The 13,726-nt window shown below is 50.8% G+C and overlaps 6 protein-coding genes across 6 annotated transcripts; 3 read left to right on the forward strand and 3 right to left on the reverse strand.

Moving 5' to 3' along the window:
* Positions 1-54: 54 nt before the first annotated feature.
* ACET3X_000909 (uncharacterized protein) lies at positions 55-1,146 on the forward strand (the record flags this gene model as incomplete). The annotated part of the gene is made up of 1 exon (XM_069448257.1): positions 55-1,146. The coding sequence occupies one exon, from the start codon at positions 55-57 to the stop codon at positions 1,144-1,146; it is 1,092 nt and encodes a 363-aa protein (XP_069311151.1).
* Positions 1,147-1,517: 371 nt separating this feature from the next.
* On the reverse strand, positions 1,518-2,277 carry ACET3X_000910 (uncharacterized protein; the record flags this gene model as incomplete). The annotated part of the gene is made up of 2 exons (XM_069448258.1): positions 1,518-1,828; positions 1,893-2,277. The coding sequence occupies 2 exons, from the start codon at positions 2,275-2,277 to the stop codon at positions 1,518-1,520; spliced, it is 696 nt and encodes a 231-aa protein (XP_069311152.1).
* A 4,035-nt stretch (positions 2,278-6,312) lies between these two features.
* ACET3X_000911 (uncharacterized protein) lies at positions 6,313-7,300 on the reverse strand. The gene is made up of 4 exons (XM_069448259.1): positions 7,208-7,300; positions 6,962-7,073; positions 6,774-6,911; positions 6,313-6,723 (listed from the first exon to the last, which is right to left on the reverse strand). Exons 1-4 carry the CDS (start codon positions 7,220-7,222, stop codon positions 6,479-6,481), a joined length of 510 nt encoding a protein of 169 aa, XP_069311153.1. The 5' UTR covers positions 7,223-7,300; the 3' UTR covers positions 6,313-6,478.
* A 592-nt stretch (positions 7,301-7,892) lies between these two features.
* On the forward strand, positions 7,893-9,260 carry ACET3X_000912 (uncharacterized protein; the record flags this gene model as incomplete). Its single annotated transcript, XM_069448261.1, has 2 exons — positions 7,893-8,577; positions 8,629-9,260. The coding sequence occupies 2 exons, from the start codon at positions 7,893-7,895 to the stop codon at positions 9,258-9,260; spliced, it is 1,317 nt and encodes a 438-aa protein (XP_069311154.1).
* A 1,292-nt stretch (positions 9,261-10,552) lies between these two features.
* ACET3X_000913 (uncharacterized protein) lies at positions 10,553-11,680 on the forward strand (the record flags this gene model as incomplete). The annotated part of the gene is made up of 1 exon (XM_069448262.1): positions 10,553-11,680. The coding sequence occupies one exon, from the start codon at positions 10,553-10,555 to the stop codon at positions 11,678-11,680; it is 1,128 nt and encodes a 375-aa protein (XP_069311155.1).
* A 118-nt stretch (positions 11,681-11,798) lies between these two features.
* ACET3X_000914 (uncharacterized protein) lies at positions 11,799-13,280 on the reverse strand (the record flags this gene model as incomplete). The annotated part of the gene is made up of 3 exons (XM_069448263.1): positions 11,799-12,733; positions 12,787-12,991; positions 13,044-13,280. 3 exons carry the CDS (start codon positions 13,278-13,280, stop codon positions 11,799-11,801), a joined length of 1,377 nt encoding a protein of 458 aa, XP_069311156.1.
* Between the last annotated feature and the right edge of the window lie 446 nt (positions 13,281-13,726).

Here is a 13,726-nt window from a genome sequence, read left to right on the forward strand (position 1 = left end):
GTTTTGGCCTGCAGCGACGCGAACTCGAGCATCCAACACGATACCCATTTTATCATGCCACATACCTATGGAGACGAAGACCTCGACAACGCCGACGACAAGTACCATGAATCGTCCGATGAAGACTTCAATCCCGACGCTGCCCCAGCCGAAGAGGCGTCCAGCTCCGAAGACGAAGACCATGTCACCATAGAACCCACACAGCGCAAGGGCAAGCGCAAGGCACCTGCTGATCAAGACCTCGACTCCGGCGACGAGGTGACAATACAAGCCGCGCGGAAGAAGCGGGCGAAGAAGAAGGGCAAGAAAGGCAGTAATGACGACGAGCTGATCATATCGGATGATGAAGGAGGGGATGGTGGACTCGTCAAAACGCGGGCCCAACGGAGAGTCGAGGGCAAGGAGAGGAGACCACTTGCAAGAACCGAGGGCGCAACGGTGGACGTCGACGCGCTATGGGCTCAGATGACAGCGGCGCCTTTGAAGCCTCTGGAATTCGCCAAAACACAGGAAGCGGCCGCGCCACAGCATCATACGCCTGTAGTCAGCATTCCAGTGTCGGCTGAGGAAGAAGAACAGCTGACGGTCAAGAAAACATTTACATTCGCTGGGCAGGACACCACCGAGGAGAAGCAGATACCACGCTCGCAACTCGACAAATACCTCAAAGATGGTTGGAAGACACTCGATGCACCCGCCACAACCACGCCTGCCGCAGAGTCCCCCAAAGATCGCTCCGACTCTGCCGGATCCAATCTCCGTCGTCCTCTCCGTCGCCCGTCACGATTCGACCCTAACCCCACTGGCTATGTCCGCGCTCTCGCACCCGAATACCAACTCTCCTGGCCCCGTACATCCACCACCACCCTACGGCCCGATCAAGAGCCCGCCCCAGAAGCCGACGCTCCAATCACAAAGAAGGCAGAGAAGGCGCAGAAGCTCAATGTTGTGGACAAATCGCGCATGGATTGGACAGGTTTTGTGGACAAGGAAGGCATCGCAGAGGAATTGGATACACATGGCAAGACCAAGGAAGCTTACTTGGGTCGTATGGAATTCTTGGCTGGTGTGGAGGCACGGAGAGAAGAGGAGAGGAGGAATTTGAAGATCAAGGCTGCTGCGGCCGCAGCGCCCATGGCAGGCTGAGCAGTAGCGCCCGTAATGTTCTGGAGAGTTGCAGACGTTTTCCAATGATACCCACATGTCACTTTACAAGGACATGTTCCTTCCTGCTTCGCTGCCATGACTTCTTTTGCTCTGCGGCTGCGTGTGCCTGCTGGGACAAGGCGACCACACTCTTATTGGCACGTGAAACCACGCGTAATCATTATGTAGTTATTGTTTCATGCTAACAACGGTATGTGAAACGAAAGCGTAAATGGGTATACTGCAGCGCTGATGCAACAGCAAGAAGCAAGCGTACAAGACCAGGAGATGAAACCAAAAAGCCAGATGAATGAAACAGATCTCTACATCCTTTCACCACCCATCTACACTGTCAAATGTCTTGGATGTCACTACAAGATAGGCTCCTCGAGCGCACTCTCGAAGTCGTCTTCCCCGTCTTCCCCGTCTTCCCCGTCGTGCTCAATCGGCGCCTTGATGGGTTTCGGCTTCATATTGGTACGGATCCATGAGACTACAGTCCTCGAGTCTTCAGAGCTCTTGGCCTTGAGCGTTGCAAGCTCACGTCCTGCCATCGTGAGGACGAATGTGGATTGTTCGGGCCGAGGAAACGTGTTGTACAACACTGATGCTTTGATCGTATCCCATAGACATGCTCCAGGCGTAAGATACTCCTCCAAAAGAGGCTGAATATGGGAATGGCCTGAAACATCGATGTGATAAGTCAGTATATGTTCCACAAGCAGTTCGTATACGGAAGATCTTACCAGGGTCCTCAGGTAGCATAGCCCGGTACCGTTCGTAGCAGGTGTTCGCAACAGTGTTGAAGTGGTTGTTTGTGCTCACATTGCTGTGAACTCCCGCGTTCCAAGTGTTTTTCACATCTCTCAGTTTGCCAGTCAGAGACAGAAGTTCCTTCTCGATCGTGTTCGACTTCTTCTCACTGAGGTGCTTACTTGGATACAGCAACGCGTCATCCCGTTGGATAGCTCTCGAGAAGACGGATTTGAGCATCACCATCGTCTCAATATTGTGCGCTCTGACAACATCGAAGTAGATGAAGTCTATTGCATGCTTCGACTTGTATTGATACGCCTTCTTCCGGAATTTCTCAACCTCTGCAGGGTCCTTGGTATTGGCACAATCTTCCATCGCGGTCTTGTAAACTGGCTGCTTCGGCTGTGTTGGTAGTCGGCGTTTCCACCGATCAAAGTCCGCCTGTGTAAAAACGTAACCTTGTTTCGAAGCATCGACTAACAAGTCATGCATATCATACAGCTGCTCAAGGTTTCGTGAATGAATGCGGTTTTCACTATAAGCCTGCTTCTCCGCAAAGATGGTGACGTGACCAAGTAGCGAAGGATTGTTGCGGAATTTGAATGCTTTACAGAGAAACTTATCCACGTCCTGAGGGTTGCTGGTATCCATGATATCCTTGAGCTTCTCAGTTCGCGTGTGTATACCATATTTTGCAGGATTGGGGGACTCTACTGGCGCTGGCGCGTTCAGAAATGGCTGCACAAGTGTGGGATCCCAGCATACCCAGAACTTATCACCATCGTAATCACCTCCTTGAAGTTTTCCAGCTAGTGGGTAACGGCCTTTTGACGGAAAAACCACTACATCTACCAAGTGTGATAGCTCAGGGCGTATGGTTGTGCGCACTTTCTGAATATCTGAGCGACGACAAGCAGGCTGACGAGCAACCAAAGCCTCCATATCTCTAAGGCAAAGGTACTTTTCGTCTGTCTTCTCGTCGACGAATGAAGATGAGAATAGCACCTGGATTTCACCTGGCTCCAAAACGCCAAAAGGATCCGCTACACCATACAAAAAGGCCGATTTGGCAAGAGGTACCCGCAGCTTGGATTCCTGAGATATCTGCTTTGTCTGAATGAAGCGCTCAAGGATTTTGGCAAGGTATGGGAACTCGGTGGGCAAAAAACCCGATTCCAGCAAGAACTTTAGCTTTTCCTCCAGAGACAATGGCAGTGCACCCTGCCAAGAGGGTTGAGTTTGGGTCTTTGCACCGTTCCGATGGACCCAATCGTAAGTCTTGACAGGATCTGGAAGCAAGTCTAGCAGCTTTTTGCGTTCCATATCGAGACATTCCCTCATAAGGGCACAAATAGCTTCCATCTTTACGCCTCGATCAATTAGGATAGGAATGAACAATATATGTAGTTCCGACGGTGACGGTACGGAACTGTAGTTGGACACCTCGAAAGTGCGGTGATGACGTGGCTGGTCGTCAGGTGGGTGAAATTTCCGTTGACTCTGGTTAATTTTGATCCAATAGTCGAGATGATAAGGATCCTTGGTAAATGACTCTGCACTAACGATCCAGAGTCCCTTTGCCCCACCAATTCGTCCCTGGAATGCACTCGGCAAAGGACCAGAAACTTCAGTAACTTTCTTGTATAGCTGCCAGATGACTAATGCGGCACCCACAGATATAATTGAACATCCGTCATTCATGACTTCAGTTTTGAAAAAAGACGGCCATTGTAGTTTTGGATCGTTAAATCGTGCGTCTTCAGGGTCGGTTGTAGCCATATCATCATCCACGTAGATGATTTGCGATATGTCAAAACATAATGTTGGAACAGTTCGAGAAAGCCCGAGTTCGATGCGAGCAAAGACTTTGCAAAAGCCTTGATTCTCGTTGGTATCGAGCGGTAGGAACCGATGAAGCATCTCACCCACTGAGCACGGTCGCTCAATGTCACATCCTTCTGTCGCGAAGAGCACAATCCTTTTGTCGTGGTCTATATCCTTCCGACGGGTATTCTTGCCCCTCTTCAAATCTTCAGTGTGGAAGACTCTCCATTTACGGCCCAAGAATGAATGTTCGACAAGGAGCCATGCTTGCCATTGACTCTGAACTTGTTGCATTTGACTGATGTTGAAACGGTTCGTCTTGGAAGAATTGAATTTTGGCGTGTGCAGGTATAGGAAGCGGTCTGAACCAAACATCCGCTCAAGACGACACGATTTGTCTGCCTGTACCGGTGACAATGACAGATTAACAACAGGACCAGTATCTTTATGGCTGAAATTGATGCGTCCTTTGAACGTATAACCGTCAAACTTGCGTTTCGCCGCTAGCCAGAGGCGACTTGACTCACGCAGCTTCACACGTGCAATATCGCGGTTTCTCTCGATGAAACACCAAAAGGCTTCTGAATCAGAAGACACGGTAGGTACGTCCATTCCATGAACCAACTTCCGTAGTGGGACAGAGTGTTCTATTGCCAGACGTTGACAGACGAAGAGGATATGGTAGGGAATATGCACTAATGACCTAGGAAGTTCATCCACAAAGAGATTTTGGTTGGGTAGATTGCGTACTTCGTATGGCATCTTTAGCGGAGATTTCGTGACAAGAGACGTCTGCTCTTGATGGCTTGATACTCCGTTGGATGGGGGTGGTGTCGAAGTCAATACATGGGTTTGCGGATCGCTCTCATTGGTAACGAGGGGCGCTTTGGAGTTTCCTTGCCTCGCATCTGGAGTTACTTCCGACTCATTCTGCTTGGTCTGAACCTCGAAAGAGGCCTGAAGGAGACCATCTTCATCGATAGAACCAAACGTCGACCTACTTTGACCACTGCTTCCCTGAGAATAGACTTCATTAAGATCTCGCTGAATGTCTTGTTCGTCCACTTCAGCTCCTGAACGCGACATAGCTTGGTAGAGATCGCGATCGTTTAGGGAAACCATGGTAGCCGAACTGGTCCTTGTCAATCTGGGTTTCGGAAGGTTCGTTCCCTGAAAATCTCTGACAGCATCGGACGTGAACGAAGTGTTCGTGGTAGCCGCCGTCTCCTGAGAAGAAAAAGCAGTGTTGTTGAAAGATGTGTTGACTGAGGATGAGCCTGAAGGTACAACCTGAAAAGATCGAGCCATGTTGAGAGTCGGCTTCACGAATTGTGGCGGCGCGATAGGCGAAGATTTGAGAGACCTGACAGCCTGCTTCCCTTTGGAGGTCTTGGTCAACTTTGCCGAGTTCTCAGACTGATCGTAGCTTTCGGAAGGCCTTTTCTTGGTGATGTGTAAAGAAATATGATTACTTGCCTGATAAAGCATCTTTGTTGTTCTAGTAGACGGTGATGGCGATGGCGATGGCGGTCGTGGTGTTCCGAATTCTTGGTCCATCTCATCCTCGGTGTCAACGTCTGTAGGTGACCCTGGATCGATGGCTGTCGCATAAGACTCACGCTCATCTTGCTGAGCGTCGAGCGAACGGGTTGTTGCCTGTGGAATTGACTTTACTCCTACGTTCGCGTTAGTTCTTGCATAACACTTTTCCCAACCTCATCTCTGCAAGCATGCTGGTGCGGTAAAATTGCATGTAGAAACTTGCAGGACGTAAAAAGTAAGGGAACTTACTACTCGAGGCTGCCATCAGATTCTTGGCCGGCTCATCTTTTGGCTTCCTACTCCTTGGGACCAGCTGGCTCTCCTGCGTGTCAGACAGAATTTTATGAAGATTCACTAGGCGATCTTCGCGTGTTAGACTCGGCGCAAGATCTTCAAAGTCCCTGATCGCATGATCCAGGGCTGGCCGTGCTCTGTAGAACAGAAACTTGACAAGCGCATAGATCTTATCGGGAGCATCATCCTTGTTCGATCTCTTAGGCGACCATTCAGCGCCACGAAGCTTCAAGCCAATCTTCCATTCTTTTTCCAGTGAGCAAATCAGGTCGTCAATGGCTGCTCCAGGGCGGAAGTGCGGAGTTCCCGGTAGCGAAGCGGCAGGACCACCGTTACCCGCCATGATGCAGGGCAACAGCGTACTAACACGCCTCGTGCTTCATGCGATCAAATCAATTACGAGAGCTCTTGCGAGAAAAAGATGGAGGATAAGAGTTGGAGGAAGTGCGATACGGTGAGGGTGAGGTGGGTTGCGGAAGGCTGAGGATGCTGGAATGTGTGCCTGAGGCAGCGGTTACTAGGTGATGAAACCAGTGGTCTGTGCACGCAACGCGTTATCGCGCAGTCACGCGACGGAGCCATTCACCACGGAATACGATTCCACTACTGATCCACATAGCACTCTCCAAGAGCTTACTCAATATCCAAAAAAAATATTTCACAGCATCTCCACAGGAAACACCATAGTCCTTGGCGAGAATATCTAAAGGCTATCGCCGTGGACAATGGTGGCCTAGTAGCGCGGATAGGAGAAGAATATCATGTGTCATATACGGCTCCGTAAGGTCGTCTAGATTTGTGCCATTTCGCTTTTCGCACTATGGCGGATATTTTCCCAAACATGCAATAGGTATTCGTGAAATTCAATGAACCGTGAACCAAGCCCCATCCTTCCTCCATCCAAGCTCTTTCAAGCTTAGACCTTCATCTCCTCAAGACCGTGCTTCCAGACAGTAACGTAGGGTGTGACACCGTCCTCGCGGTAGTTGAGGAGGACGATCATACCATCGGGGTTCATGGACTCGCCGGTGAAGAACTCGTAGTCCTTGAAGTTGGCAATGATCTTCTTGGCGTAGCCAGAGGCCTTGGACTCGAAGTCCTTGATGGTGGCCTCGTCAGCGCCCTTGTTCTTAAGGGCCTCCTTGACTGCCTTCATGTAGCCTGCATCTCGTCAGTCGTGCGCTTCCGGCAGTTTGTGCTAGCGTATTTACCCTTGAGGTAGGTAAGGTAGCCCTTCTTGTCGAAGCCGGTCTCGTTCAGGCGGAAAGAGTGGACGACGTCGATCTTGGTCTCTACATTGTCTTCGGCACCCTCCTCTTGCTCCTCAGCAGAAGCATTGGCACCAGTGTCTATGTGGTATTAGTTTTGTGACTGGTCCATGTGCATTGGTGGGACCCACCGAACTGTTCTCCTCCGACAGTGATCTTGGTGCAGTCGGCCTCGTAGACGACGCCGTCGATCTCCTTGAGGTTGTACGAGTCGGAGATGATCTCGTCACCGGTGAGGATGTCCTGGGTAGAAATCAGTACCATGCGTCTAGTGCAGAAAACGTGTTATCCTCGTATGCGCAAAGCATGGTGAAGCCTCACAGGGAAGGCGGGGTAGCAGGGCAGGCAAGAGCGACGCAGCGCAGGGCAGAACGTACCTTGTAAATGAGCATTTTGGCGGTGGATGTGGAGTGTGGGATGAAGCGTGCAAAGAGTGTAGGCTGGTCGGGGCTGGCGGGCGAGGGGTGGTAGACTGGAGCGGAAAGGAAGCGCTGGACTATAAGGGCGTGAGAGAGAATTTGGTGGGGTCGAAAATTGGGTGTGAAAGCGGGCTAACCGCAAGCAGGAGAAGCCATGGGCTGGCCGTGCGCACAGGGCGGGTGGCGAGAAAGGCAAAGCAAGAGGTGGCTCTGCGACTAGGCCGGCCCGGGTGCTCGGCGGCCAAATGTTATGATGCGCGCGTGTGTCGCAAACCCCCCCGGCATGCCTTGCTCCTGTCGCCGGCACGCTGCACCACTCTCACACGACTTTCACCTCCACATCGCTCCGCTCACCTCAGCCTCTCCTTTCTGAGCCCGACCGGTCAATTGCACACGCCCTTGCTCATAGACGTCCGCCCTCCCTTCCTCGGCCGCTGCATCGCTCCCTTCTCCCTAATTTCCCTGGTCCGCGGCTTCCGGCCCTGTTCCGTCTTTGTCACCCCGTAGCTGACGCTGCCGTCCCGCCACGAGCAAGCCACTTCCTCCAGCATCGTCACCACCTACTCTGCGCTGCTACTTCTTCTCCTCACCTATTCGCCTCTGTAATCCATAGTTGCCTTTCCCAGGGCACCTCTGCCGCACCATGGCGAGCGCAAACACAACATCCTACGACCTCCCGCCGCTCCCCGAATACAGCCTCGAGCCTCTCCAGCCGCTCACATCGTGGGCATCTGATGCCTTCATACAAGCGGCATTGCCTGTTGTTGGCTACTGGGTCGTCTCTCTGATCTTCCACGCCATTGATGTGTACGACCTGTTCCCGCAATACCGGCTGCATACGCCAGCTGAGGTCCTGAAGCGCAACCATGTTTCACGATACGAAGTTCTACGCGACGTCATACTCCAGCAACTCATCCAAATCATCGCCTCCTTCAGCCTGTCGTTATTCGATGAGGCGCCCACGACTGGCAAAGCTGACTACGATGTCGCTTGGTACGCGCAAAAGATCAGACTTGCACAACGCGCGGTCCCATACGTTCTGTCTGCAGTAGGCATCAACCCAATTGTCCTGGCCTCCAAGGTTGCTACTTCGCAACCAATGCTCTCTTCCGTTCTCGTCGGAGGCAAATACCCCACGCTGCTGCAGACAGCGACGGTTGCTGGAGAGCAGACTCTAGTTCCCGCTTTTGCTTCATGGGAGATGGCTGTCGCTAGCTTTGCGTACTGGTATGCCATACCCGCCATTCAGTTCAGTGCTGCTATTGTCATCATGGACGCGTGGGAGTACATGCTGCACCGTGCAATGCACTTGAACAAGTGGCTATATGGTAAGCCCTGACCAACATCGTGCTTACCTCGTTTTGTTTTGACATGAATAGTAACTTTCCACTCTCGCCACCACCGTCTTTACGTGCCATATGCCTACGGAGCTCTGTACAACCACCCGATCGAAGGATTCGCGCTCGATACCCTGGGCGCTGGCTTGAGCTACCTGCTTACCGGCCTGACAATGCGCCAGTCCATGTGGTTCTTCACGGGCTCTACCATCAAAACGGTCCTCGATCACGGTGGTTACGCTTTCCCCTACGACCCTATCCACTGGATCTTCCCCAACAATGCCGCTTACCACGATATTCACCACCAAAGCTGGGGTATCAAGACCAACTTCTCGCAACCCTTTTTCGTCTACCTTGACCGACTTGGTGGAACAATGTACAAAGGCGATGTGGCCGCCAAGTACGAGCGTGCTCGTCTTACGGCGCAGCAGAAGGTCGACCAAGAGAAAGAGAACGAAGCTACTGCAGTGCCTGTACCAAGCGCTACAGCCTCCAGTCTGTCACAAGATGAAGGCGTGGTACCACAAGGCGCAGCCACGCCTCGCATTTCACGAAAGAAGGCCACCAGCATCTCATCGACGGCTGGCACAAACTTCAAAGACCTAACAAACAAGGTCAATCAAAATTTGCAGGGCAGGAGAGCCAACGTTCTAGGGCTAGAAAGCTCGCATTGACGGTACTCATCTTCTTCTGCGTAAAACCACATCACAAGGTTACAGTAATGTATAGTTCTCTGGTGTATAACTTCCGGATCGCTTTCATGCGTCCGTTGCATTGTATTACTTTCTTGCATGTTCTGATAGCTTCATGTTAACCCCTGGTCGTTCTCGAGATACGGCCTGTTATTCTGTCATCATTCGTTTATGGACTGTACGATTCTGGGACGGCGTTTTCTGGACGGTTTGGATCGCATTGAATTTGAGTTGGTCAATTACAATACTAGGTTGTTTATTGCCTACAATCTAGTCTACGCGCGCTTTCAAGTATGTGGATGTCTCACATCATCATGTTTCACTTAGTTGATCTTAGCTGACACATTCGCATCTGTCTCACCAGCATTATCTTCCATTCAAGCATCCCGTGGATGCCGACACAGGTACATGGTGGGTTTGGTTCTATTCAGATCTTCCATCTAGCAAGACCCTTACTCCTCAATCCGCTCCATGATATATACACCGAAAACTTTCACAGACTATACTCACGTGTACCCGTAATATGCTCATATCATTCGTCAAGGGTGAACTCACAGTGTTTCACTGCAATGATCCTCTTAGTATTTCTAATCTCGTCTGTCTTCTTCCATACTCGCTACAGATCCATCACGACAATCTTTACTACAACTTACCCATAATACATCACAGCCTATAAAGATAAGTTACACCCATTTACGATGTTTTCGTTTCTGCACAAGATGGAGACTCGCCGTCTTCATAACAGCGATATGAAAAGGCTTGTCCGAATCCTCAGAAGAGTGCCCGCTCCTACAGAAGAGGGCTACAAGCGCAAGCAGATGCATTACCGCGAACATACCAAAGCAGCCATCCGACGTCTTCCCAGTCGGCTGCGCTGCTCACGGCTCTCCTTTGGTTCTACAAACCTGTGCTCCATACACAATGGCCTAAATCAAAACTTGATCAATGACATGTGGAGTTGGATACGCCACGAATTCGATGGCGCCCTTGGAAAGTTTTTCTATCCACTCATCATGTCTGACCGCCTTCTAACAGCCAACCAGAAGTACCAAATCCGCCAACTAGAACCAGTGCCGCAAATGTGGCAATCCGATTTCAACGTGGAAGCCTCTGCTCCACCGAATCATGAGCCAATTCGCTGTGGATCTAGATGGCACTATCAACGTAATAATTGCCCAGCCTGTATGATGGCGCGCATAGGCTCCAACGATAATGTTCTTTTTGCATTGTTCGTGGGAATGCTTGGCCGTTTCAATACCAAGACACTCACCACGATGGACGCCCTCCGCAGCGTTGCCGGTTGGGACAGCATAAAGAGCAAGCGTCTTAGATTTATGCGTTACTGGGTCCAGAAAACAATGGGGTATCCTGAATTGCTTAGAGCGAGCGATCTAGGCATAGAGCTTAAACGACTTCGCGTTCAGTGGAAGCAGGAGCAACATCGTCAGCTTCATTCACATTCGCGAAAAAGGACGCAGAAAACAAGCAATCCCACATCGGGTCCACGATCTTCGAATGCGATTGAGGGTGTTCAGAGGCCCCCTGTTGGTCGTTCTGCAGCCAGCAGTGCAAGCTTGCAACGATCTGAACAGAGAGCCACTCCGGAACTGTTCGATCCGAAACTTGGTCCCAATCCCCGACCCCCAGATGTAAAGAGTCAATCGCCACTAAAAGCTCTGGGTTTCCGGTTAGAAATGCCTAGCATGCGAAGGCGGACGTATACGATCCCTGAAGACCAACAAGACATTCACCCGGCTTTGAGAGAGCAGCCTCCGTCTATACTTGTCCGCGCGCCCACAGACGCTTCAGAGCAGCCCAAAAGACCGAGCAGCTCAGTTGAATCATTCCAAACCCTCAGGCCTGAGGACAGCATGAGTGTCGTTAATCCTTGCCCGGCCCTGATCCCTCCATCCCTCAACTTCAATCGTAGACCTCTACAGACTTCACAATCTATGAAAAACGATCTGAGCTCAGCTGCCGTCATCAACCCAGCTCCTTCAACAATCTCTCGTGCCTCGGCCAAAACACATGCCCCATCTGCTGCAACGACGCATACAATCGCCTCTTACTACGGCGGTCCATCGGCTCGTGCCGACTACGTAGATCCCCTTGACAACCCAATCTACAATCACATCGAAACGCAGGAGGAGCGCTTAGAAAAGTACCGTAGACTCTTAGACACACACCCCGATTCTGACCCTTTTGCCGAGTACGAAGATGACGCTGTGACGCTTCCAACGCCCAAACGACAGTCGATCTACTCTGCGTTCGGAGACGATGCGTTCGATGATGGCCGTTTTGATACAATTGATGAGGAGCTCGCGGCAGATGAGATTGAGAATTGGGAAAAAGAGGAGCCTGATGAAGAAGATGAGGTATTCGACGAAAAGAAATACGGGTAGAGACGTGAGGCTGGGATGAGAAATACGATTCAACTGTGCGCTCTAATCATGCGTGTTAGGCAATAGACAGCAGTATCTTCATCAATACAACTGACTCTATTGGACTTTATCTTGTGGATTATACAGGGATATCTCCGCCGAACCCAATCGGCCGTCGGACCGGACCTTGCTTCTTGTAGGGCACAATGGCCATGGCTTTGTAGGTTTTACCCATGCCATTCGGTCCTCTGTCCACCAGTCGCTTCCAGCCTGTTTCGAGGCGTCTTCGTATATCCTCATCCTTCGCTGCCCTGAGTAAACGATCGGCGCGCTCTTTGATTCCCATTGTCGACAAAAAGAAGGACTGTTCAACGGGCCCATGAACCTCAACTCCAGGAGATGCATCCAAGGCTGCATCTGCAAGAGCGAGAAAGTCCACATCAGCTGAGAGGTCCACCAGACCTGGTGACGCAAAAGGGGAGACAGTGGTATGTGAGCGAATACCCCTGAGAGTGTTCGCTGGGATGGTATCCAAAGGGCCGTAATCCAGGATCAAGGCTGCGCCTGACGGCTGCGTCTTCACAAAGCTTTCCTCTTCGACAGCACTTTTGCCTGAAGGGTTTTGAGATGCTGAGACGCTGCGAGACTTTGCATTGTCACCACCTATCCGTACCGCAAAGTCGGATACGTAAGCTAAAGATTCAGGCGAAATCTCAATGATTGCATCTGGTGTTTTCTCCAGTTTCTTGTAACGATCAGATAGTTTCGGCAAGTACAGAGAGTGTGGCGTTGGTGTCTTCGAAACGGTCAGTTCGAAGTCCAGTTTCTCATCTTCTTTATTGGCAGACGAAGATTTAGTTGCACTCAGGTTGGAATACGGCGAGGTCGGTGACACCACCAGCTCATGCCAGGTGTTCTTGGGTGTCGTTACTCCATGCTTGGGTTTTATGGGACCAGTTGGTGTGATGATGGTTGATGAGGCAGGCACTGAAGATTGTGCAACGTTCTGGAAGACATGAATCGGGAGTGCGTCGAAGAACTCGTGAGCAAGGATGAAAGGGGCTGCAGTATGCTCTACAAATGTTGTTAATCCCATGTCAACCAGGCGAATTGTGTTCAAAGCGTACCTTTTGGTACAAGCCGTATGTCTTCGCACCACTCAATTCTGCAGTCTGGTATATGTTTGCATTGTGCAGTCAGTCCAATGCTGCTTTTCTTCAGGTCCTCGGTGCCGGAAAGCAACTTTGCTTGTTGTTTCTGCAGGTAAGGCGACGCTTCGACAAGATAAATGGCTTCAATGCTCCTAGTAAAAGCTTTGAAGCTCGAAATAGTCTGTCATTCTGTCAATAATCCCTATATTCTCTTTTCTTACGAAAATATTTACCCTCAGAACATCGTCCATTAACGTTCCTCGACCTGGGCCAACCTCAATAATCTGCACCTTTTCTTTCTTTCCTTGGGCCAGCCATTCCGCATATAGCCATATACCAATGAGCTCGCCAAATACTTGACTAATCTCTGGCGATGTCACAAAGTCACCCTTTGTACCAAATTGATCCTGTCCGCTCGACGTCTGTCTCGTGTAATAACCGCCTTCAGGGTGAGTGAGGCACTGTCGCATATACGCCGCTACGGAGATTGGACCCGTCGTCTGGAACCAACATTAGAACTGCCCTTGTAGTGAATGACGGGCTCCTACCGTGATAGCTTCAGCCAGCGTCTTCGCAAGCGGCGTAGACCATTGCCGTTCCGAATCAGTTCTTGTAGAAGTGGAGAGCCATCGCGGGGTGCATTTCGCTGTTCGGCTGGAAATCGCTCGTGGCCCCGAACTACCGTACCTTGTCGCCGTCTGTAGTAGGTTCAGAGATCTCGTCCTCATGTCGATATGCGTTACCGAAGTTCCATGACGTCGGCGCGTTCGGAACTACAAAAAGTTTAGATCGGAACGCCAATATGAACGAAGCTATGACCATCATTTAAAGCTCCCCACGTGCTACCCGTCGATCCAACGCGATCTGCATCAGAGTACACCAGACAACTCATTTATAAACTGAACGCGAGGATTCT

The sequence above is a fragment of the Alternaria dauci genome, chromosome 1, assembly GCF_042100115.1.
Source record: "Alternaria dauci strain A2016 chromosome 1, whole genome shotgun sequence".
Taxonomy (NCBI): domain Eukaryota; kingdom Fungi; phylum Ascomycota; class Dothideomycetes; order Pleosporales; family Pleosporaceae; genus Alternaria; species Alternaria dauci.